The 26,834-nt window shown below is 42.6% G+C and overlaps 1 protein-coding gene across 1 annotated transcript; it reads right to left on the minus strand.

Moving 5' to 3' along the window:
• Positions 1–5,379: 5,379 nt before the first annotated feature.
• NAA30 (N-alpha-acetyltransferase 30, NatC catalytic subunit) lies at positions 5,380–26,575 on the minus strand. The gene is made up of 5 exons (XM_064423024.1): positions 26,485–26,575; positions 25,256–26,188; positions 17,814–17,937; positions 15,750–15,805; positions 5,380–8,846 (listed from the first exon to the last, which is right to left on the minus strand). The coding sequence occupies exons 2-5, from the start codon at positions 26,183–26,185 to the stop codon at positions 8,709–8,711; spliced, it is 1,248 nt and encodes a 415-aa protein (XP_064279094.1). The 5' UTR covers positions 26,186–26,188; positions 26,485–26,575; the 3' UTR covers positions 5,380–8,708.
• Positions 26,576–26,834: the final 259 nt, after the last annotated feature.

The following is a 26,834-nucleotide window of genomic DNA, read 5'->3' on the forward strand; positions in this document are numbered from 1 at the left end:
TGCCCTCTGCCCAGCTTCATCCATCAGCACAGCCTTGCCTCCCTGCTTCCCCCCAACATTTCCTATTAAAAACCAAGTGCAGAGATCAGACCTGTGCATCCCAACTTTCTCTTGCCTCATTTCTGTGTAAAGCTCTTATCAGCAGGCCCAAGCTGCTGCTGCTGCTGCAGATAATTCTCCCAGCACAGACGAGTGGGATCACCCAGGCAGTGGTGGAGCAGGCTCCCAGCAGAATCCAGATGGGATGCAGCTGCTCCAGATCTTCAGGAAGCAGCCTGGTGGTACTTGTTGAGCCACATGAAGAGCACTGGGGGGCACAGCTGTAGGAGCCAGAGGACTGGAGAAGCAGCTGGAAGCTTTACAGAACCCTTCAGAAGGAGAAAAGTCTTGCTGTAAATTTTGACTTCCAAAGGTGCCCAGTGGTCACATGGAGCAAAAAGTGGCTCCACTTTTTGTGGCCTCACCTTGCTCTGGATGCAAGGTTTCTCTTGAAAAGACTAATCTGTCACATTCACATTCTCTGAAAAATCCCTTTGCTGAGGATGTTTCTCCTGGGAAGCTGAGAAGCCTCAGAGAAAAAGGAAAACAATTCTTATCTCATTTGCTTCTCCTGTGTTTTGTTCCTTTGGAATGTGGTTGGACATTGTTTACCCACAGGTGATTGTTTCACTGGATTTTGCTGTGAGTTGTTTTCACACTTTGGCCAGTCAGTGCCAAGCTGTGTCAGGACTCTGGAGACAGTCAGAAGTTCCATTATTATCTTTTTAGCATTCTGTAAGTATCCTTCCTGTATTCTTTAGTAGAGTATAGTATAATATTCTTTAATATAATATAGTATCATAAAATAATAAATTAACCATCTGAAAACATGGAGTCAGATTCATCATTCCTTCCTGCCACAAGGGTCCCCACAAACACAATACTAATCCTTTGTGCAGAGTCTGTATCTTGAGATTTTTGAGTGAATACCATGTACTCAGAGCAACAATGTGGAGAATTATGGAATCATTTAGGTTGGAAAATGTCTCTAAGGTCATCCAATTCCCCCAGCACTGCCAAAGCCACCACAAACCCATGTCCCCAAGTGGCTTTGAAATCCCTCCAGGGATGGGGACTCCATCCCTTCCCTGGGCTTGACAATCTTTTCAGTGAAGAACTTTTCACCTGTATCCAATCCCAACCTCCCCTGGTACAACTTGGGGCTGTTTCCTCCTGTCCCTTGTGACCTGGGAGATGAGACCAGGAGGAGTCAAAGCCCCCAGCCACGAGTTCACAGCCAAGCTGACGCCAGCCCCACCAATGCCTTCACTGCCTGCAGGCAAACGGGTGGAATTCTTTCTGCCAAACAAGCAGAAATGTGGGAAAAGCCCAGGACACATGGGGATATGAGTGTGGCTGTAGCTCCATGGCCAGGGGATCGTTCTGCTCTTGCTGCTGGAGAAGGGGAGCTGTGTCCCAAGGCAGGGTGACAGCCAGGATGGCTGTGATGGACAGCAGGGATTTGGAGGTGCCAATTAAAAGCTATTGCCTGTTGCAGAGAGGTTTCAGAGAGCTGCCCCAGCTGAGACAGCTTCTGGTGTAGCTGCTGTTTCAGGAGGTGGTTTGCTTTATTATTGCTTTGTTAGCTGTAACCTACTGTGGTTCACCATTTCCCCCTCATTGTTACCATCATATTTTCTGGAAAAATCCCCTTGCTTAGGATTTCCCTCTTGAGAAGCTGAGAAACCTCAGAGAAAAAGGAAAACAATATTATCTCATTGGTTTCTCTGGTGTTTTGCTGCTTTGGAATGTGGCTGGAAATTGTTTACCAACAGCTGCTTGTTGCATTAGTTTCATGTGAATTGCTTTGACTTATTGGCCAATTACAGCCAAGCTGTGTCGAGGCTCTAGAAAGAGTCACGAGTTTTTCATTAGTGTCTTCTAACCTTCTGTCTGTATCCTTTCTGTATTCCTTAGTATTCTTTAATACAGTATAAATCATAAAATAATAAATTAACCTTCTAAGAACATAAAGTCAAATTCATAATTTCCTTCCTTCATCTAAGAACCCCACAAATACCAAACTCAAGTCCTAATTTTAAGGAAAAAATCAGTTTCTGTTTGGTGAAGCGAGGCAGTCTAAACCTGGAGCCCCATCTGAGTCACAGAGTCAGAGGCCCCATCCTGTGTCAGGCCCAGCTTTAAGGATTAATCCTGTGGCTGCAGAAAGTCCCCAGCAAAACCTGCTCTGGCTCATGATTTCGGGCTCCTGTAACAACCCAGTGCTGACACATGGTAACTCCCACACCAAATCCTTGCTTTGCCCTTTCCTGTGCCTTTCCCTGCCGTGTGATCCGGTGTTTTGAGCAGGATAATGCTTGCTCAGGCCATTCTTGTCTGCACAGAGAGAAGAAAAAAGGAGGATGAGCAGATTTCCTGAGGACACCCCTCCAGCACATCCCAAGGCTCCCATCTGTACAGGGTTTGGATAATCCATGTACCCCAAGGCATGAAGAAGCAGCAGTTCTCATTTCCAGAATTCATTAATCCAAAGGATTCCAGCACACCCAGCCTCTCCTGCCTCAGTTTCCCCTTTTTCCTCCCCTGTCCTGAGCCAGTTTGCCCAGTGCTGACTGGCAGTGCATCCAATGCACTCTGACAGAAAGGAGTTTTGGGGCTGGATACAACCAAAAGAAACCCCAGAAAATTCTCTCTGCATTTCAAGGAGCAGAAATTCGCAGCTTAAAGAAATCTAAATCTCCCTGGAAACTATTTACCAAGGAAAACTTACCCACAGTAATCCGTCCTTTGAGTGTTAGAACAGCTTGAAACTAAAAGTTTACAGGAGGGGAAGAGGGATGAAGCTGGCAAAAGATCATTAAGAAGATATTTTAAAATGTTTTTCTGGAATTTGATTTTTATTTCCACACTTGGATTAAGCTTTTCAGCTGCTGAGGAAAAAAACAGGAGAAGTCACTCTCAGGATCTGTGAGAAAAAAAAAAAGGTCTCTTTCTGTAGGTTCAAAATGTTCCTGGGATTTTGAGGCTGAGAGTTTTCTGGGAGCACTTCTTCCAAAGGACTTTCCAAGAACACACAGTAAACTGCAGAACAATCTCACAGAGAACTACAAAATTCCTGTTGCAGAGATAGAAAAGTTATTTTCTATCCACATGAACAGAGCCAAAACACTGAAGTTTGACATTTCAATAAATGTATTTTTTGGCCTGTTTTGACACAGCAGGAGGGACTGAGAATACTGAGATTGTAGAGCCCAATGCAAGGCAGCACCTCTGTAAATGTCTGCTCCATATTCCATTTGTCAGTTCATAAATGGAGCCACTGGAGTAATCTCTGCTTCACTGAGATCACCAGATTTTCAATTTCCCTTCAATAAAACAAAACTAAAAAAACCCCCAAGGAGAACACTTTAGCTTTTTAATCATATCCAGACCTGTTTCCTGTAATGAAGAACTCCTTTTCCAATCCCAAGAGAACAATTCTTTGAATGTCACTTTCAGATAGTGAGATAAAAATCTCTGCTATTTGCAGGAAAAGGCTCTGACTGCCATTTGTGGCTTGAACCACTTCCCATTTATTTACTTTCTCAGCTGTTTACATTTTCAGGCTCACTCATCCCTAACAAGCTCAGTTTATTGCCGCAAGAAACACAGCCCTGTGCCAGCCACAGGAGAGACTTCAGACCTGGGGACACCAAAAGGCTTTTGGATCAAGTCACCTGAGTAAAAAAAAAATGGGTGGAAAAGAAAAAAAAAAATCCCATTTTGTGGTGAATTCTCTCACTGACCTGCAGCAGGAGCCACGGATGGTGCAAGCCCTTCATTAGGGCTGAGCCTGAAACTGCTTTTCATTCCTGGAGAGCTGCAGGACTCCCAGATCAGCGTGGAGAGGGAGATGAGGGACAAGGACATCCTTAATTTGTCTGAAGAGCAGCTGGGTCTCTTCTTCCTGTAATTATCTCCTCCAGCAAAGCCTCCTGCTCGGAGTCAATGGGGCTGGAGCACACTCAGCCCAGCTCAGGAGTGACACATCAACTCCTTTCATCACTCCAAGGGCTCCTTTGTTTGCTCTTGCTGATATTAAAGACTAATTTTGATTTAGACTAAGAGCCTCTTCCATCCCTTGGGAGGGAGCTGTGGCAGCACCAGAGTATTCAATTAACTGTGTGCTCTAAATTACTCATGGAGAGTGCTCATGTGGACAGGGCAGGGACTGTAAGGGTAGTGTCTGGAAGGGGGTTGAATAGCTAATATAATAAATAGAATTAATATAATAAAATTAATATAATAAATATAATAAAGAAATATAATATTATAATGTATTATAATGTAATGTAATAATAAATATACTATACTATAATATACTACACTATAATATAATATAATATAATATAATATAATATAATGTAATGTAATGTAATGTAATGTAATGTAATGTAATGTAATGTAATGTAATGTAATATAATATAATATAATATAATATAATATAATATAATATAATATAATATAATATAATATAATATAATATAATATAATATAATATAATATAATATAATATAATATAATATAATATCTTTTCCCAGGAGTTGGAGTACAATAATCTTTATGGGTCCCTTCCAACTCAGGTTATTCAACAAGTCTATAAAATTATTATCATATATGAGTAATATAACTTCAGCTTTGCATAAATCTTTCTTGCTTTAGCAAAGCTGTTTGGTCACCTGCTTTTTCAACCTTCTTCTTAACTGGTATTTTACAAACAAAAAAAAAAAAAAGAAGAGCAGCAGGTGGCATCTTGTTACAGACAGAAAGTAGAAAACCAGTTGTTATCAAGTTCCTGTATTCAATCTTTGGCCACCACCTCCTCTTTGTCACCTTCTCTTAGTCTTTGACACCTGGAGAGAAGCATTCACTTCAGCAGAAAGTAATTTTCCTTTCCTGCTTTTACTTTCTGTTTTTAAAAAAAGAAAATGCCCCAAATCAAGGCAATAGCTGGTGCAGAAAATAGGAAAAAACACCTCTCAGAGAAGCTAAGAAGCTGTTTAGGACATTTTTTGCTGATGCTCTCAGAGTTCAGTTTTGACTGTGATAGATAATTTCTTAAATCCAGGGTGGAACTTGTGGTGGATGCAGAGCTGGAATTTCAATCTGTGTCTCCCACCTGGAGGTTACATACTGCAGCCACCTGCCGGGGCTGAGCAGCTGGAATAACAGAATCATGGCATATTTGGGTTGGAAGGGACCATCTCTTTCCAGCCCCTGCCATGGCAGGGACACCTTCCACTATCCCAGACTGCTCCAAGCCCCATCCAGCCTGGCCTTGAGCAACTGTGTGTGTTTGTATTTTGTAGACAAAGCAAAACAAGCATTAGAACATTCCCGTTGAAAAGGAAATAGATAAACAACGTAACCATTTATTTTGACTGCATTGTATTCAGACAACTTGTACATTTTGTAACCCCACTGGTTTTGTTCTCATCAAAAAGGATAAAGGGACAGAAGAATATAATCCACTCAAAACAGCAGTCCAGTATTTTGAGATACACTTGCTATTTTCATAGATGCCCACCTGATACCTGAACTCCAACATAGGTTGTAATGTTTATACAAGACCTGAAGTTTTTTCAACACAGCACTGAGTTGTAGCAATGTCTTGCAGTGCCCTGAAAAATAGTTTGTGACATACTCTGCAACACCAATCTGATGATGCCTTGAAGGTGATGAACCTGATCATTTCTTAAAAAAACAACATAATGAATGCAAACATCCAGACCGACATGTCAGCCAGTAGCAACATTTGGGCAAATTTAAATATAAAAGCAATCAACTCCTTAGTTAGATTTGTCAATGCAAAAAGGCAAGGGGGAGAGAACTGTGTTTAGCAACAGACAGGAAAAATAACCAACTTTTCCTTGCTAGACTCCTTTTGAAAACCTATGCAAATTCAAGGCTTCCCACTTGATTTCCTAATCCCAAGCAGCACAGAGAACAAATCTGTTTGACAGGACCCAGCACATGCAGCTCAGTGTCTCCTGCAGTGAACTGTGACACAGCAGCCATGGCAGAACCTTTCAGGCCACATGCTTTTTGAAAAACAAAAAAAGAGAGATCCACACCTATTTTGCTCAGTATTTTCAACACAGACATGGCAGCGACCACTTCTTACAATAACCAACCAGAACTGTATTTGAAGTTTGCTCCAGAGGGATGTTTTTTGGCAGGGAGGAGGGATTTCAGCTCACTTGCCAGTCGGCTTTTGAATCTGAAGACACCCACGGCTTAAATATTAACCAACAGAAAACTTGCCTGTCTGGCTTTGCAGACTGAAACCCCAGCAAGACACACAAGGCAGCCCAGTTTGCAATTTGTGAATCAAGCCCAAGAGCTGCTTGCAAGGTCTGAAACCTCCCTGATCCAACTCCAGGGCAGTCCCTACATCCTGGACCACAGCTGAGGGAAACCTGACTCAAGGGATTGGATACCAACATTGAAGTCTTGATCAAAACTGCTGAAAAGCCACCCAGAAAAACTGGCAGCCCTGAGGGAGCAGGGTAACAAGAGGTTTAATGGTGTCACAAGGCAGCAGTGGCTTTAGGATGAGCTCCAGCATGTCCTGGGAGTAACAGACCCCACTTCCAACACTTTGTCTTGGGCACCCTTTTAAAGATGAGTTTTCTTTACTGAGGGGAACAGAGCCCCTCGACAGCACAGATGGTGTCTCTACAAGCAGAAAACTCAGCAGGGCCAGCTTCCATTAAAAATCTTTATTTTCAAATACAACTCATGATTTGTACATGGCAAGAAACGTCCATCACCATGTGCGATTGGTCTGTGCAAAAGGCGGCTTTGCTCAAATCCAGTTTTCCTGCACAGGGCTCTTTTCCAAATGATACTGGAGGTAGGGGTTTTGTTGGTTTTGTTTTTAGTGTACAGTAATTAGCAAAAATGAAAACAAATAAAAAAAACCCCCAAACCAACCCCATGACTCAAACCAAAGTTTAAAAAGGAAAAAAAGAAGTGTAGTAAGGCAAATCTGGAGAATTCGCTCGGTTCCATGAGAGTGGATTCACTGAGAGTTCATCCTTTTGATCCCTGTAAGGACCATTCACCTCAGAGCTGGACTTGATCCTGGTGGGTCCCTTCCAACTCTGAATATTCTGAGATCTCTGATTACAGAGGTGCTTCCACAAGTCATCTAATACCTTTCTTCTTGTCTTTAAAAAAAACCAAAAAAACCCCAAAACAAACAAACAAAAAAACAAAAAAAAACCAAAATAAAAAACACCCCCACAAAACAAAACAAACAAAAAAAAAACCCCAATCCAACTGATTCATAGACCTGGGCTATGGAATCACATGGAACAAGAAAGCCTCGACGCTGTCATTACTGAAAAAATTGATGGGTATTGGTAAAACCTATGTAAGCCCAAATAAAGAAAGGGAAAAAAAAAGAAAGAAAAAACAAAGCAAGAGTGAATGCAAGAAAGAGAGACAGAATTCCTTCCCCGCTGCTTTGATTTTAGAGGGGGAAAATTCCCCCAATAATTTAGCTCATGTAAGTTGAGAAAATGAGAGCAGCTGAAAATGAATATGATACACCTTGAAATTCACTTCCAAGATCAAGAACCAAAGATTGAAGCATTTTAGAACACTGAAGCAAAGCAATCTGAATGTGAAAAAAAATTGTTCCAACTATCTTAAAATAGCTGTTTCTCAGAGCTTCTAGCAATAATTTTGATTAAATAAAAATCATACCAATTTACATTAATTTTCTGTATCTTCTTTTAAAAGAAGTCCCTCACTCTTTTAATGACAAAAGTGCATCCAAACCCAGCAGAGATTCACTGGTGCCACCAGGTTCTTTTAGCAGCTACTCAAGGTTTTCAAAATAGCTTACACTTCTTGCTATAAGAAGGGCCTTCCAAACCCTTGTTTGGGAGAAGTATCCGAATTATAAAAAGCTGAAATAATTTATTATCAAATCCAGAATTTAAATAAAAGCAGTTTGTTTTTTGACTTGCAAAGACAACTGAAGAAAGTAAAAGAATAAAAGCATGCACTCCAAACTTAGAGGTGAAGACAAATATACTTATCTATACAGGCACTGGCAGACGCAATTTAATGGTTACTTGTTGTAACACACACCCCACCCTACAATACATTTTTTCATTCACTAATCACTGAGGTACCAATATTTAAGAATGGAAAAATTCAATATTGAAAAATAAAACCTAAAATTGAAGCCTTTTTTTTCCTTTTTCTTCTTCTTCCCCAGAAAACTATGGCAATTTTTGTATGAAATGTTAGTATACTTATAGAATTTTACAATCTACATTGGCTTTATTTTGAATTTTCGGGAACCAAAAGCGGCGTTCCCATCCAGGTTTTCTCTGCTAAAACGTTCACTGTGTGGATGTCCTAAAGAGTCAGCAGACTTGCAAATGAATGAACAGATCTTGGCTACCACCTGGCACATCTGGCTGGTACCAAAAGGACTCGGAGTCTGAGACAATCGGCTTTAATTCGGAACAAATGCGCCATGCCAAAGTGCAACGAATGTGTGCGACACTCAATGGGACACTGACAGGTTTAAGAGCTGCATGGAAAGTACTAAAAGTCCACCTTGCAAAGCAATTTGGGACAAATTGCATTGCATGCAAAGGACAACTCTGCGCTGCTGGGACGTCGCTTGCTGGCTGGGATGGGGTCTCCTAACGCAGCCACAGTTTCAGACGCAGGGCATCCACTCCATTTAAATAGTATCTGAACAGCCTCTTGTCTCGCACAAAACCAAGGTTTTCATAAAGTTTCAAAGCAGACTTATTTGTGATTTCTGTTTCCAATACAACCTTTAAGGGAGAAAAGAAATAAAAAGAAAGAAAAAAAAGCGTGTCGCGTTAGTTGGCAGTTGCAGGTACACGATTGCTGAACCAATTCAAAGGTTTTATTTAAAGGTATGTCTGTTAGCAGTGAATGGAATTAACTTCTTCTTTACTTAATTAAGCAATATTTCCATATTAAGTGTCCATTTCCACATAAAAAAATATAATATAGCAGTTCATCCACAACTGTAATTGTAAACAACATTCAAGATTTTAGTTCTTGGCTGTGAACAGTCTTTCAGTTCACCACCTCATAACAAAGGTAAAAAACACATCAACAAACAAATCCCAAACATCCTCCCCCAAAACCCAAGCTACCAAACAGGTTAGGATCCAAAACATATTTTGAGTGAGTAACTGAACTTCTACATGTCACAAGAACTTGGCACTTGAGGATTAAATGATTTAATATCTTTGACCCCTGACTCCTTGGAGTCAGATGTGGATAAAAGCTCTGAATTGACACCAGCTGTGGGACCAACATTTGCAGTGAATATTTGTGCTCAGCACAAGAATCACAGAGTGCTCTGGGTTGGAAGGCACCTTCAAGATCATCCAGATCCAACCCCCTGCCATGGGAAGGGACACCTTCCACTATTCCAGGTTGCTCCAAGCCTGATCCAACTTGGTACCAGCAAATACCCTGAACCCAAATCACAGCGCACACCAGAAGAATAAGCAGAGTTTTCCATATTTTTCCCCCTCTGTTGGTAAGATCCCAGTTGCAGAAAGACCTGTGAGAAATAACTCAGACCAAACCCAAGTCCAAGGGTAGTCCAAAGTAAGACTCAAAATTGTCTCAGAATTCTCAAGCACAGGCAAAAAACTACACTGGCCTTAACAAGACATTAATCACAAAACTTCAGAATTTTTCAGACTTGTTTCTCTCTCTCTTTTCTCCACATGCACTGGACAGAGTTCTGCCACAACTGACAAGCCCTGCATTGCCTCCATGTAATAAAAACTAACTCTGGTGTCCAACTCAATAATTTAAGGCTCTGCCATTAGCAAGAACAGAGGCTGAACTAACGAGGCCTGGGCTCCATACACCCCTGGCAGTGAACATCCACATATTAAACAGGAGCTGATGGTCACTGTAGAAAGACCATAGAATGAAAATACAGGACCAAAATATCAGCCTGGATTTGTAGAGCAGTTACAGTCCATCTACTCTATGGCTTCTGTGGCCTCCCTTCCTTCAGGCACACATTCCCACTTCCTTTCCCCCTGGCCTCTCCTGCCAGCTCTCAAAGCTTGTCTCTGAGCTCCTTCCAAAGCCACCTGGCAGAAAACCTTTCCTTTTTCTCTCCACAGCGTTTGTTTCCTGCAGTCTGAGGAGTGGCTAGGCCAATGTGAAAGGGGGAGGCAGCCAGTGGTTAGAGTGGCCTGAAACTTGAGTCAAATATATCTTACATTAAAAGGATTTTAAAATCCTATTGGAGGTGACCAGTCTAACCACTGGCTGCCACATTCCAATGGGCAATTCCACCCGTGTTTCTCAGTGTAAGGATGTTGAAAGAACAATAAAGCTGGGGATAACAACCCAATGAACAATATAAGACTTGGAAACAGTTAGTTTTACAAAAAGGAACTAAGAGTCCCACATTGAAATATTGATCATCAGAGTTCTTAAATTACAGCAGGGCAGTGCTGTAGCTGAACACTTACGACAACCTAACTCAATTCTTAGTTTTGTGACAAGAATGAGAGATTGGATTTCTGTGTTTGGCACTTCCCAGAACATTACCAGCAAGTCCTGTGGGCTGATGGAGTACTCCTAACATCCTTCACCCATTAAAATGGGTAACTACTCATCTGTAAGAAATTATGGGAGCATCATCATTTTGCTGGAGAAGGCTATTTTCTACACATTGTACAACTCCTTAATTCCAATTTAAACAAAACATTGGAGCCAAAGAAGGAATGTGACCTGTGCAGAGGATTATTTATTTGAACTCTCAGCTACCAAGGGCATTCACTCTCTCAAAGGTTCAGTAACCTGGCAGAGTGATGTAACAACTCTCTATTCAACTGCAAGCACCAACACCTGGCAATGCTAGAACACTTCCAGCACTGCAGGTGATTGAGCTGAAGGGAGTGGTTAAATGTTGAAATACAGGTTTGTTGGAATCCCACTACCTGAGTAAATGCTCATCTTGAAAGCAAATGCAAGAGATTTGCTCTGGTATTTCTAAGGAAGTCTCAGCACAATGAAAAGTAATTCCCTGATCTCAATATACTGCAGCTGAAGACATGCTCCTGTTATCTGAAAAGGAAACACAGGCATATTTTATTCAGATTTCATTAGCTTCCTTGGGTGAAGAACACATCTCTTCCTGTGTGAGCTTTTCAATCAAGCTCCAAACTTTCAATTGTTACATTTATTTCTGCTCTTGTGGGTCGATTTTGTTGTACACATATGCCTGTTAAATCCTCAGATAACACAGCAACACCCCCCTGAAGGGCAGCAAAGCTCTGATTAGATTTAACAGCATTTTCTGCTCAAGTTGCAAATTTCTGAAGGTTGTGACATTCTCTTTTATCTTAAATTTTATAAACCAAAAATTTTAGCTCGACTCTAATATTAACTGGCTTTAGAAGCAAAAAAGATTTCTATATTAAGAGTGGAGTGCAATGTTCCTTATTGCTACATTTTCACACATTTATTCCTGAACTGAAGCCAACTGGAGTGGTCAAGCCTTCTTGCTTCTTCAGCTAAAACTCGGAAGGAACTCAAGTTTAAAACCCAAGTCATGGAATGGATACAGCCAAATGAAGAAAGTTCTCTCAGCACTCAGAGGACGTTGCTATTCTTACTTTTAAGTCTGACAGGTCATCAGACTCAAGTTATGAGGGCTTGTCCAATGTCCTTAATCAATTTAACTGCCTCAACTTTTAAAGACAGGCACTACCCAAAATCTAAAGTTCAGACTTTTTATGTTTTGTAGATTAAGGAGAAACTAAAAATATCAGTAATGTAATGATTTCAAATAGGATTCCATAAAAACACACATTTCATTTTTACTAGTGTGGTGCTGAATTAGAATGACACTCTAAATCACCCTGAAGTTCCAATGGGAAGTCCCATGAGAATCTTCCCTATCATGTTCTACATTTTTGTTTAAAAAAGGTTTTTGAAGTCCCACTTACTGGAGTCTTATTTTCATTAGTTACCAAACCATTCACTTCATATTACTGAAATACTATATTATTTATAATATATTTTATATAATGTATATATATAAAATATTTATTATATCTATATTATGGATGCAGATTTTTCAGTCATTTGTTACAGATGGAAAACCTGCATATGAACAACTCCTCCTTTCTAATTGTAATTAAGGGATGTAACAGTTCCACAGGATGGTCTTCAGCTGTGGAGGTTTGGGAAACTGCTTGCCAGCAAAAACAGCACAAAAAGCAGCCAGACACCCACCTTGCTGCAGTCAGCACATGCTTTTCTTTTTTCAAACTGGAAGAAAAATACTTCCAAAACTTTGGAGCTGAAAGAATAACTATTCACCTTCACCTGATTTATTTTCACAGTTCCCCTTTTCTATGCAACCAGCCCAGAGTTATCCTAAATCACTGTGATCCACTGGAAACTCAGCCCAGTACAGTTCACTACCCCAAATATCAGAATTCATGAACATCAAATACTTGAGAAAGTCACAAAGGTAAAAACCAAAAAATCCAAATCGGAGATGCCTAAGTTTTGTAATGTTATCTGCAGACAGTCCAGCTGGAAGCTGCAGTGTGAGTGCTTTCTCCAGGCCTGAAGGTTATTTCTGGCTCAAGCACCCACCCCCACCAGCAGATCACTTCCCTGGTTTCTATTCCAATGTAGGCCATGGCCAGCTCCACGGCCAGCTCCTCCCCTGCACACAGATTCCATTCCAGCCAATTCACCTCCTCACTCACTCACTCCACAGCTTTCCCAGGGAAAAGCTTCCACAGCCCTGAGGAAGACTCTGCCTCTCAGGCAGGGTGCTGAGCACTGTAAACCACTCATTCCATAGGCCTGCCTTGGTTTATTCCCACTAACACAGCCCACAGGGGGGGAAAAAAAAATGTCCTTAAACACCAGAACACTGCAGCAGGCTTTGAAATGCCACCTATCAGCTGTGATTTGTCAAGATTTTCATCTGTGGTATTGTATAAATCCTTTGTTTTTCAGGACTCAGTGCTGGTACCTCCAAAGCCAAATCTGTGATACTTTGAAAAGCAACACACTGAGTGAGGCATTTATCAGATTATATGTCACAAATTATTAAAATTAAGTCTATTTACTGCATCTATGCCATAATTAGATTGAAGGGAAGAGTTTCCAAGCAGCCTTTGGAAATTTTTCACAACACCCACAGCTGCATATTCATGTTTTTAATCCCATTCCAAGCAAGTTTCAGAAAATAGCATTTTGTTTTTAATTGCACTCCATCTTATCTCAAAAAGCAGTATCTTTTTATTTTCATCAGGATTCTCATTTTATTAAAAGATGTAGAAAAATGCCTTAAAAGCTGCAGGGATGATTAAACTATTTCTATGCCTCACACAGACAAATTATTGTGATGCACTACTTTGTGTTTTATGAGCTTTAAGCATCAATTAATCAGAAACTGATCTCCTGACAACTGTTGTGAAAACTGGTGAGACCCAAGAATTGGGCAGAGCTTTTCATGGGTGCCTAGTTAGATTTTTCAGATTCTGATCTGACTGAAAGCTCAGTGCTCCATCATCTAGCACAAGTAACAAACATCCTTATTTTACACCATTTTGGGTATATGGAAGAAGCCTACTTGGTGGCAAAGGAAAAAACAAGTATGTAAACACTGTTTTCTTGGTTGTGGATAACCTATATGTGGAAAAAACTAACATAAATACAAATAAATGTGAGTGTGCCTCAGTTGATGGTGCAAAAAATAATCAGTAAAATATTCTGCTTGTATTCCATCCTCCCTAAAGAGCTCCCAGTTTAAAATTTAGTGCTAGCACAAGACTCAGCTGGTGCAAAAGCCCCCAAAAAGCAGGGGATGAGTTTGGAATAATCATTCTAGAAACAGCAATTCCAAAACCATGGCTGCCCCCATCTAGCACACAATTCAAGGAGTCTGAATTGCAGTGCCTTTGAATAAAGAGAATCTGAGAAATGCCCTCTGCCCCTTGTCCAAAACATTTATATAGCATCAGAGAGGAAAATCTGTGACTAAGACTTAATGAGACCTCACTGCAGACCTGCAACCCTTATCACATTTATTTCATGTTTATGGAGATTAAAAAAACAGCAAAAAGGGATCTTGGATTAATGTGACAGTGGTAGAGGAAAAAGACAGACACAGAAGAGGTTACAGTTAGAGGTCACCTGTTAGATAGTCCAATCTAGAAATGAATTTACATGAGGAGTAGCACACAGACATTCAGAAATTATACAGTAATTACTGCAACTCAGAGCTTGAGTAGAAACATCCAGTTCTACTCCTGACTCTCTAATGACAGTGGGTAATTCACTTCCCTTCTCTGCATCTCACTTCTGCAGCTGTGGTGTGAACACTGTAACCCTGATCCTCAAGTATTTTGCAATTAAAAAAAAAAAATCTTGACTAGTCTAGAAATGGGAAATCAACTCAAAACCATAGTGGAAAGCAATGGAGAAAACAAACAAACCAACCTCTTGTTCATTAGTTCAGTGTAGACAAGTAGTAAAAGAGATTAGAGGAAAGCATTTTAGAAACCAGGATAGAAGCAAGAAGCCAAAATAAAGAACTTAAAAGAATTACAGACTGCACTGTACTGCCCAACTACAACATAAATCAGAAGGGGAGGGGGAAGAAGACAGCAGCAAGCAGAAGCATGAAGGGATCTGAGAGGAAGAACAAATCTCCCAATGAATGAAGCCACAGAACAGGCAGGGATGCTGCAGGAAGAGAAACACAACAAGTGGAAAAATAAACTGGAGTGTGTGCCAAAAGTCCTGTGACACCAACTGCAGCTTTGCATAAGAAACTTCCCCATGGGGCAGTGAGACAATGGAGGGAGCAGTGGGACAATGCAGGGAGCAGCTGAAGTGAGATAACAGAGAGATCAAAGGCTCATTGACTGTGACACACTGAAATGACAGCGCTCGGTATCAGGAACAACTGCACTGTGCCAAGGAGCTGGAAGTTAAAGGGACAGATAACCTGGGGATGGATGGATGGATGGATGGATGGATGGATGGATGGATGGATGGATGGATGGATGGATGGATGGATGGATGGATGGATGCAGGGAGAGTTCCTCACAAGTTAAACAAAGCATATAACACGAGTTGCTTTATGTATATATTTATATTTTGAAAAAAGCAGGAACTGTAATCTGGTGAAAGAGTAACAACTTGTAGGGCAGGGAAGTTTGCCAGTCACTCACTCTCCCTGCATGTCTGTGTTGCTGTGCTAAGCCACTGCAGCCCTGCTCTGTGCAGTGTCAGAAGAGCCTGATGAGTGGCTGTGATAAATCCACATTCTGCAGCAGCACAGCACACACTGTTCTGTGCCTGGCTGTTCTCTGGAGGGCCACACAGGACATGCTCATCCCACTGCTCAGCTGCACCTCAATGGGGCCCTCGCAGGAAAATGGGCCTGAGTGAAGGCTGAGGCAGCTTCACAATGTAAATTGTTGAATTTCAGCACTTAGGATAAATTTAGAAGTTCATCTCCTATTTGTGCCATACTTTTTTTTAGAGGTTGTTTTCCCTTTTAGTATAAAGGAGCTTCTTACCAACTTATTTCCCACCTATAAAAAGTCCTGTAGAAGAAAAACCTGTGAAATGAATCCACATACAACAGAGTGCAAACCATTTACATTATGAAAGTTTTGATTATAAAATCTTACCTCATCACAATCTCCTTCAACCATAGCATAAATAGCTTTCTTAACCAAGTTTGTACCTGAAACACAGATTTCAGTAAGTGTCAGAGTTGCAGTCCAAAACAAAAATGCCAGTTTATATATGACTAATGTGTGCTACCTACATGACATGACACCTGGGGAAAGCAGGGAGGAAAGAAAAACAAGGAGTTGCAGTCTCAAGTTTGAACACTAAAATAATCTGTGAAGTTATCCAGAGACTCAGCTCAAGTGCAAGATTCTTCTAACACAAGGATATTAGAAACTGGCTGCTCTGCTCAACATGGTGTTAAATATAGCCTTCCAAGATGTGATTCATTCCTTTTTGTTGCATTTAAAGTCAAAATCTGCTGGCATGTGCTTGAAGGACATTCATCTTCCATGGGAATTTCCTCTTACTAAAACAAATACTTGTATTAGTAACAGAACTTATGAAACCACTGTTTTTATGGCTCACTCCCATTTGGGTTTGCTAGTATCTAATAATATTCTTGAAGCCCATCCCTGCCCCTCAGTCAAGCATTAGTTTAATTTTGAAATAATTATTTTTTCATCTATTTCACAATGGTTATGCAAATGTAATATCCCTATCTGTCTGTAAAATTGGGGTGAAAATGAAGGTTGATTTCAAATTTATTAGTGGAAAAAACTGCTGCTCAGTGAAATTGCATAAATCTCACTTCCATAAGAAGGCTATGGAAAAGGAAAAAAACCCCAAGGAATCTACAGAATGTTTTAAATCATTTTCAAAACTTTAATCAATAAACATTTTCACTGAATGTGATGAGAAAACTGTTCTACATTTACAGCAGATCTTCAGACTAACAGCACACTTTGAGAAACAGCAAGGTGGCAAATGTAGGAAAAAGTCAATGTATGTAATGCTAAAGTAAGCAAGGCTTTTTAAAGACAAATTCTGTGTATGTATTTCTAATTTAACAAACTGACTAAAGTGAGGGAGAAGTCTTGCAGTGATCTTCATAGTAACAGCACTAGCTCTTATTTACTTCTGAATCCAAGCACCTGCAATTAAATTATGGCAGACTCCTTCATGACTCAGCTAAAGGAAAGGAGAGACAGTGATTCCTCAGTATCCTCTTCCTCTGCTCCACTACAGAAACCAACAATGGCTTTTGAATTGCACTGGGGAAAGAAAAAATCTGCACATGCTTGAACAGTCGTGGTAATGTGTTTTTTTGGAGGGTTTTTTTCTGGAAGAAAGCAAACACAATGATACATTTTGCAATGGATCACTGTATTTTTTGATTGCAAGTAATTTTCTGTCTTTAATCACAGAAGCATGAGCTGTTCAGTGTGGATGAGTGGTGAAGCACAGTTCTAAGCTTTGGAGCTGACGTCTACATTCAGTTAAAAATACCTTACACAATGTAATTTCACAATAACCAGCATGAAAAAATTAAGTTCCATAAGAAGAGATATTTAATTAAGCCAACTTGGCTAACTGGAGTTAGAATGAAATTCCCTTCACCAGGGCAAAACTGATTAATGAGAAAGGGCAAACTCCCTGCCAAGAGTGATTTCTTTACCACGTCCCTTCCCAACAAAACAGATCTCCATTTCAATCATTCAAGTAACAATACACAGCTATTTTTCTTCCCTGATTAATACAATAATGAGCTCCATACATTCTCCCTGATGGGTAATATATGCATAATTTATAGGGGGAAGTCAGGAAATAAGTTCACTGTAAAAAAGGAGCCTGAACACAACATGAAAATACAGTGATGAGGGTGCACATAAAACCACAAAGCAGCTCCCACTGTTATTTGGCAGTGGCAGAGGTAAGGGGCTGCTGCCTGCCTTTCTTTTTAGCCTTATCAGATCCCAGGTGTGAACCTCACAGGGCATTTCAGGTTATTTTAACAAAATCAGAAAAGCCACTGGGGAGCTCGTGTGGTTGAGTAAGGCGAGCATGACACACCAAGCACCACATCCTGAAGTTCAGCTCAGCTTAAATCTTTATGACAGCTACAGTTATCCCAGCCAGAGAGGATTTAAAGAAGAAAGAAGAAAAAAGGCTATTCTTACCAATTCCTTTTCTTCTGTATTTGGAATCCACTGCTAACATGGCTATATAACCTCTGCGGAACATCTTTTTGTGCATATCCAGCTTGCAGACGATGGCACCTACACACTCCTCACCTACCATGGCCTTAAAGACAAACATACACGGATGGAATTCTCAGTTTGGGATCCACAGCGCTACCAAAAGCAGCAAACCACTTCATTTTTCAAGTGAAAGAGGCACATAAAATTTGTTTGTATAAAGCCATGAAAAGGTAATGACATAAATTTTAAAAGCGTCTCCAAAAGTATTACTACGATTAAAAGACTTAATTGCTTTATTACATTCCAATAAAATTCCAGGACAATTAACAACCAATGAATTATTCTTGGAGAGAAGCACATTATCATTTCACAAAGTCTACAGGCAAGAACATGTGTGATTAAAAAGGGAAAATAAATAAATAAAAGGGAAAATAAATAGAAGACCAGGTTAAGGCATAAATTACCCTTTCATATGAGCTTCTACAGAGGAAAAATGTCCAATCCTGTTTTATAGTGATCTGAATTTTCCTGTGTAAGGGCTGTGCTAGATAACATGCTTAATTTTTGTCTGGTTTTAACGTCAAGGCCACAAAGTATCAGAGAAAAGTGTTGCTGCATTTAATCTTTAGACACTGTGGTTTTCAGTCACATGACACCCGGAGAACAAACAAAAAAGCACAGTTAATTTCACACATTTTAACTATTGGGGGATTTTGTTTGTTAAGAGCTATGCACTGGCACTTAATCCCAGTGGCATTGTCACAGTAACTGTGGTCAAGGAGACGTAGGCATCCTGAAATATTAACAAGAAAAACCCCAAAAAGGAAAGGACCCAACTCCTCCTCAAACACTCGGCAAACCACTTGCACACCCAGCGTGTTCACCAAAGTTTTATCATGAGAGAAAGGAAAACTAAGTCATGTTAACTGAAGGATTAGGCAGCACAAGGGATTAATGACATTATAACCTGCAGCAGTAAAACTGAGTAATGCTGCAGAGTGGGACAGCATCCAAGGGGAAAACAAATTCCTGTGCACCCAAGAAAGATGGGCAGAGATAAAAAGAAACTCCTAACTTTACATATGGCTGTGTGAGTGGATGCACAGCCTCTGACAGACCTGCAGGGAGGACCAGCCTTGGGCTCAAGTGCAGCAGCTAAACCAGGACTACAGCACATGATTGGCACAAGCATGTGCTGCCACGAGAGCTGTGGATAATCCAAATTTACAACTCTAAGACATGTCAAATGAAAAGGACTTGCTAGAGCCAGCACTGCCAGGCCTCAGAGCAGCCACCTGTGAAGCCAGAGCTCACTGCTCCAAAGCCTGTGGTATAAACTCAACCGCCTGAACCCTCGTGCACAGCTTGGAGGGTAAAGCTCCATGGACAGGAGATTCCTTCCTGCAGGTCATTTCCTCTTGTGGTCTCTTCACCCCCAAAAGAATCAAGTCTTTGAGCATCTCCACCTGGATGTGGGTTATTAGCCAAGTCAGCTGTCAACCAGGAGCTGCAGCAAAGGTGAAATGAAGCAACCAAAAAAAGTACAAGCTGCAGTTCCAGAGCCCTATGATACAGCATAATTATAACCCCATTTCTAATGCAGCTGAAGCAAATATAACTATTGCTAAGTTTTTATTTGGCAGGAAAACACATTTCAGCAGTATCCAAGAACAACCCTGAACAATCTAACGAGTGGTTTTTAAAATAACAAACAAAAACTCTAGCATGATCTAACTGGACTGAAACACAGAGCCTCTAAGCAGTCTTTTATTTGTTCCAAAACACAGGTTATTGCACAGAAAAGAGGAGCTGTGCCCATACTCAAGCAGCGCATGCAAAGTTTGAGCTCAAGGCAAGTTCTGTATCTCGGCTCAGACCTGAGAAAAGCAGGGAGTTAAATAAAGAGTATCATCAGACAAACTGCTCAGAACATTGCTATAATTATGCAGAGTACCTAGATGTAATCTTATACCTCACTAAAAAAAAAAAAAAGCACACCACAAACTAGCATGTTATAGTTGTGCTTTGCCCTGCAGTGAACATGTGCAAACTGTTGATCCAAACAGTTATCTGGAGCATTTTTAAGATATTTTTTTTCCCCATGTTTCAGGAGTAGTGACAATCTAGATGCTTCATATCTGAGCTCTTTCTTCATTTCTTGTGCTCTTTCCAGGGCACTTTTCAGAAAAGTTATATTCATGAATCATATATTTAAAATGCTAAATGAACAGCAAAGAATTTTGTTTCAGTGATCAAAGAAGCAAATACCCACTGGTTTTACCACTGCTGCCAGAGAGCTGAATAAAGAATGACTCTGTTACCAGTTCTCCAAACCCTTAAATCTATTTCTCTGTCTTAAGGCAGGTAAGTCTGGCAGTGAACCCACAGCTGCTCCATTCACAAAGGGAGTGCTGCATTTCCACCTCATTCAGGGGGGGTTTTGTTGCCTTTTCTCTCTTTTCTCCTTCTTTTCAACCTTATCTAAAGCTGGAAATGAACCTAAACCATGATGTGAAACTTTACAATTTAATTTCCTGGAGAAAGTTAAACTGTGTGAATAAAAAGCAAAACCCAGACTGAAATATGGAGAGTTGTGAGGAGGGAAGAAAAGTAGCTCCCACACAACATCAGTTAGGAAAAGAATCATGGGCCAAATTTTCCTTTCAGGTATGTGAGAGTACTTCTAAACATGCAATTTTCTACAAAGAGAATTCAGCCTAAGTCACTATTATGTATTATAAACTCCACAGAGTACTATAAGATTTACTCCAATAGTAGGTTCTTAGTAGCAGGATTAACATACATAAATCCAAATCCAGTATTTGCATCATCTTTGTTCCTATGAATAAGTTTAAATGCTTAAAACAAACCAGATTTTAATATAGTGCAAGAGCTGGTGGAGAAATGTCTGTAAATCAGCAAGAACATTACTTTTCATAGAATTAATCAATTTGTATTAATTTCATTATCAAAGATGGCATTATGTCTGTCAGCCACACTCTGAGTATGCATTTAATATCCCGATCCTGTGAATTTTGTTTAAAGGAGATGAAAACAACCAACTAGCCCCAAAAGGGAAATATTTTGCAATTCAAACACAGCAGAACCTGCACTGCTGCACTGCATTTTTCCCTTCACACCTGCACCAAAGTCCATCCCAAAGTGTCCCAGGCACAGCTGGGTAGGAGCTGGCTCACATTTAGGGATCGTGTTACCGAGTGCCATTAGAGGAATCACTCAGGGTAATGGTTTTAACCTCACTCTGCCACTTCAGCCACAGCTCTTCCCAGTTCCTGGCAAATCACCACCTCCCTCTGCTTCCCTCCATGAACCTGGCCAGCAGCGATTCCCTGCTGTGTGAGGAACAGCCCCTGGAACAACTGCCCTGGCTGCTGCCACCTGCTCAGGTGCTGCAGGGGCTGCAGTGAGAGACTGAAAGTGCGATCACTCCTAAAAACAAACTGGAATACAAAGTTTGCAAATTCTTCTACAGAACTTCTTCTTCCTATGTCTGCCATGAGACCAGGAAGACTTCTCAGACAACTCCTGACTTTTCTGGTTCTTCCTTTAAGCCCCAGGTTTTCCACAGCTGAAGAACAGGGATGATGTCTTACAAATCTTAATTTCAACACACCAGGACTCTTGAATCAAATCCAATTTTTAAAAATGCAAAGCATTAGTATAAAACAAGACTTAACTGCAGTCATTTAGGATTTACAACACATTTAAAACCACTTACATGGAATTAATAGGTTATTTTTAAACTTGTGAAAGTTTAAATTATAAATGCTGCTATAGCTAGTGGCAAAGTTAAGAACCCAATAAAAGCATAGATTTTCTAGATTTTTCTTAAAAGGCAGCTGAGTGGTACAGAGAATTACAGGAGAGGTTACAACACTCAGCCTTTTATTATGTTCTGTCTTATCCAAACTCTGGCACAGAGCAAGGTTTCCTAAGCTCACCTCTCCCACGCTAAAGGATTTTGAAAACAATTTTCTGAAATATTTAATTTATCAGTCTGAAATGAAAGCTTCAGAACTTTAGCACTGCTAAGACTAGAAGCTTCAAAACCACTTTAAAAGAAAGCTAAAACGTCGAAAATGCATTTACAATCCATCTGGGGACAAAGAGGTAACATTGCTTAAAAATACTTCTCATGAAACACAAGATGCCCCTTGCCCCTGTCATTGACAGAGGAGTGGGTATCATCTGAGGAGAAACTGGGCTGACAGAGCTTCTGAGAATAAGTAAAAACCAGGCATTTCCTGGGCACCCACACCTAACACACAGGGCAAACCTGCTCTTCTGAAGACAGGCAAAACATGAGTTGAACCAGACAGCTGGAGTTTTACATCCCAGAATGGTTTGGGTTGGAAAAGACCTTAAAGATCATCTAGTTCCAACTCCCTGCCAGGAACAGGGACACCTTCCACTGGAAGTTTATGGAGGAAAAATGTTATTACCTTGCCACAGTCCAGAGAGTGCTGCAGTGGGACACCTCAGCACTGAGCAGTATTCCCAAGCTGCTACCCCTAAAGTCAGGATAACAGTTATGTGGGTAAATTAGCTATTAAATTTAACAGGGTTTTAAGACTTCCAGTATCTCCAGGTCCTTTCAAAGTGGAATATTAACTTCTTCTTTGAGTGTACAGTTAGGAAGTGCCCTGAGCCTGAAAAACTCTGCTCACTACTGACCAGTCAGGGTTGGTCCCTGCCTTCCCTCCACTCCCACCTCTTCTCCTGCACCAGTGCCTGGGACATCCTACAGGAACAGATCTGGAGCTCTAAACCAACAGAGCATCACCCTAAAACAGCTAAATACACACACATTTACGGTTATATGCTGGTCAGAGGGGTATCCTGGCTCCCAAAATCACAGCAACACAGGGGCTGGCACAAGGCAGGTTGAAGAGGAAGGAAAAACCAGCACCAGCCTGGGCTGCACCAGCCCTTAGAGCAACTGGGCAGCTTGGGATGGCCAAACCAAAATTCAGCAAGTTTCAAATCTATGCAGTAAAGTTTATAATGTCCTCAGAAATTAGCTTTGCATTGTCAGAACAGGGAAATTATGGTTTAGAGGGTTCATCAAATAAACCACCAGAAAGAGACAAGTGCTGTTTATTTAGGGGAAATCCACATCCCATCTTCAATTTCAGTGGTGTCAGTCTTTTCCCCTCACGGGGAGAGGAAAGGAAAGGTGCCATGACAGCACAGGGAAGACAGGTGAATGTGCCCTGGAAGAGTTTTCAAATGGTGATGGTGAAATTCAGCAAAGGAATTGGCTGAACCCTTGCAGATCTTTTCCCAAATACAGTCAAATCACAGGCTAACCCCTCTTCCCAAAACACTCAAAACCCAGCCAAAACCTGAAAGCAGAAGGGTGTGGGGCCACAATGCATTAAATCAAATGATTCTGTGAGATCAGGCACTAAGCTTCATGTTCACCATCCTGACACTTGTTGCTAATTGAAATATGTAGTCCCTGACTGAAGATAAATATTTTAAAGTGATTTGTTGGAGAGAAGTAGTTCAGGAGTCCATTAACTGCAGGAACAAATTATATTTTATAGATCAGAACATTTTCAAGACAAGCTCTAAGAAACAAACCTCAAAAATATTAAAACCAGTCACAAAAAACCCCAACCCCTCCACACATGAATTTGACTCAGCATGCTGCAAGACCTTCAAATTATTAAGCAGATAACAATTTGCTGGCTTTAGACATTCACAGCCATATATTATTCTCTACACTTTTATGTACTTTGCATTGTTTTACCTTTCTAAAAAAATGGCAAATACACTGAGTTCATGAAAAGTTTTGTTGATTCTTTAGGGCTATCAAAAAATGAAGCTGTCACTACAAAATAAGCTTTCTTTCCCTTGAGTGATATCTTACTCTTTAAATACACTTATTAGAAATCATCTGTTTTAGTTTTCTGTCAAACAACTTGTCACTGCTCTTCTCACAACAAAATTCTCCACTTATTCCCTGACCAAAAAAAACCATAATGAGTGAAAGTCTCAACAAATGCATTGTGATCTAAGAGCATCCAACATTTCCTTGGCATTACCAGGGCTACACCTGATGCTCAAAGGATGGACTTTTGCAGTTCTGGAGTATTTTACTCTCAGTGTGAGGTGAATCTGTCACAGGCAGAGCTCAGTGTTTGAACATCACTGTGCTCTGATCAGCATCCTTGTAATGGCAAACATGACTTTGCATCCAACAATGCTCTCCAATATTTTCATATTCTGTTTTGTTCCAGAAGGTCAACATTTTGCTTTGCTCAACTTCCTGCAATCCTGCTGTATTCCCTCAAACTCCTCCTATGAACCATATCAATCCTGCTATAAATTCTAGCAGATCCTAAACCAGGGACATTCAGGAAGTTGAAGGCCAGATGGGCTCCATTAGCCTCACCTCTTGTACTCATATTCTACCAAAATCTCAGATTTACCCCTGAACTGAAGGGTGTCTTGCCTCTGGCTAAATCACACCTTTCAGAGGGGCGTCCAGCCTTAATTAAAACACCAACAGACAAGAATTCATCATTTTCCTTAGCAAGGAAGTGCCACAAACTCCCCTAAACGTTCTGTTTTGCAGCTGCGAGTGTTCCTGTGAGTAAATCAAGCACAGCTAAGCTCTTGCCATGCACACACACTCCCCAGGCCAGCTCCTACTCGCTTTCATTTACCTGTGGATGCACTGTCATCCTAAAAGCGTGCAAAGGACACACAAAAAGGGCCAAACATTTAGGAAGGCAGGGGGGCAGCTAAAGCAGCCTTTCAACAGTGCATTGGGAAGAACGCAACGCTAAATATGCTGTTAGTGCGGGGAGCCAACGTGAGGATTCCTGCGTGCTGCGAGCACTCTCACACCTGTAAAAGCAACACAGTCGGACTTGTCTTTGTCAAAGTAAGCTCAGAGATCAAAAAGTCTGCTAAACCTTTCACAGCGCCTCTCCACCTATCACTTAACATTCACGTGCCAGCCCCGCTTCAGTCACTTTTAAAACCATTGTGCAAGAATTAGCAAGCAGTTACAAGGCATTAGTGGACTAAGTACTTTCTTTTTTAAATCCAAGCCCAGGAACTGAGAGAGAATCATAAAATGAGCTACCAAAGGTCACAAAAGTCAATGTCAAAACCAAGATTAGAAGCCCTGAATTCCTGGATCCTAGCCCTGTGCTCAAACCCTTTCCCCACCATTTAAAACATGTGTTAACAAATGCAGAACTTCGGGCACGTGCATTACTTGTACCTGCACGGGTCACAGGGGGACAGGCATTTCCAAAAAACCTTGGCCTTACCCACGAAAAGATTATTAAAAGTACTTCCACAAACGCCAACCCTTCCATCCTCTCCTCCCCAGCCCCAAACCACTCCCAACTCCTGCCCTCCCTGCTCCCCCCGGCACTTACCAAAAAGCAAAGTTGTGGCCAGTTGTGGATAAAATACCTATAAGTGTAAATGGAGTAGGGTTCAGACAGATCTTTGGTGATCAGTCTCATGATATCGGGCATCTGCAGCTCTGACTCATACTGGACGTATCGTATCGTTAGGTCCTCCTCGGGCTGACAGTCCGTTCCCGAGCTTTTCAAACTGCACGCTGCCGCTAAGGACCCGGAGAGTAGCTGCAGGGACTCCTCCTCCTCCTCCCCTCCTTCATCCCCCTCCTCCTGCTCTTCCTCCTCCAAGCCAGTCTCTCCTGCCAGCCCATTGCGGGCTGCAGTCTTAGCAGCAGCAGTCGTGGTTGTGGCAGCAGGCTGGCTCCTGTCCCCTTGAGCCGGGGCAGGAGGAGGAGGAGAGGGTGCAGTCCTTCCCTGGGCAGGGAGGTGGTTGGCGTGGGGGGACGAGCAGGGCGCTGCGCTGGGGGGCGACGGCTGCTGCTGTCCGGAGCCCATTGTTTTGCTGGCTCGCTTGTTCTCCAGCCCCTCGGGGGCCGCCTCCGAGCCGAGGATCTTGCCCTTGAGGGAGGCCCGCAGGTGCCGCAGCTCGGGGCTGATGAGGCCGTTCAGCTGGTGGTTGTGGTGCGGCGGGTGGCGGTGGTGGCGGTGGTGGTGGCGGTGCTGCGGGCCCCCCTTGCCGCCGTCGCTGCCTCCTCCTCCTCCTCCTCCTCGCTGCTGCTGCTGCTCCCGTCCGCCCGCGGGTCCCTCCTCTTCCTCCTCCTCCTCCTCTTCGGCCTCCTCGTCCTGGGCGCCGGTGCAGGCAGCGGCGGCGGCGGCATAGGAGGCGGCGGAGGAGGAGGAGGAGGAGGAAGCAGCTCCCCCTCCTCCTCCTCCGGGGAAGGGGGAGAGCGTGTCCCCCTGCGGGGACAGGACGCTGCTAGGCCCCGGCGGTACCTCGGCCATATCCTACGGGAGAGACCGACACAAACTCACCGGGGAGGAGGAGGAGGAGGGCGCCGAACCCAGCGGGGGCGCCGGGAAGGAGCGGGGCGGGGGGGGGGGAGGCGCGGCGGCCTCACGGGCCGCGCTCGGCGGGGAGCGGAGCGGGGCGGGGGGGGGGGGGGCGCGAACAAAGGCACGCGCGGCGCCCGGGCCGCCCCTCGGCGCCCCGGCGGCCGCTGTGGCGGCTGCCCCGCTGCCCCCGCGGGCGGGGCCGTTCCCGGAGCGCTCGGGGCCGCGGTCCCGCCGCCGCCGCCACTCACCGCCGCGTCTGGGCAGCTCCCGCTCCGCCGCCGCCAAGCGCGGCCGCCGCGGCCGTAAAACCCGCGGCCAGTTCCTGTCGGCCCTTACGACACTTCCTCCCTTGGCGGCGGCGCCTGGCGACGGCGGGGCGGGGCCGTGCCCTCAGACGGGGACGGGGAGCGGGGCGGGTGGCAGGGAAAAGCTGGGCTGGAAAAGCGCTCTGAGGGCCTTGAGCCCAGCCGGTGGCTGGACACAGCCAGTCTTTCACAGGCTCGGAGTGTCCTGAGCTGGCAGGGATCATGGAGTCCCACGCCGAGAATGCCGCCCTGTGCCTGAGAGCGCTCTGAGTTCTGTCCGGGCTGCGGCTGTG

This window comes from Passer domesticus, chromosome 6, assembly GCF_036417665.1.
Source record: "Passer domesticus isolate bPasDom1 chromosome 6, bPasDom1.hap1, whole genome shotgun sequence".
Classification (NCBI taxonomy): domain Eukaryota; kingdom Metazoa; phylum Chordata; class Aves; order Passeriformes; family Passeridae; genus Passer; species Passer domesticus.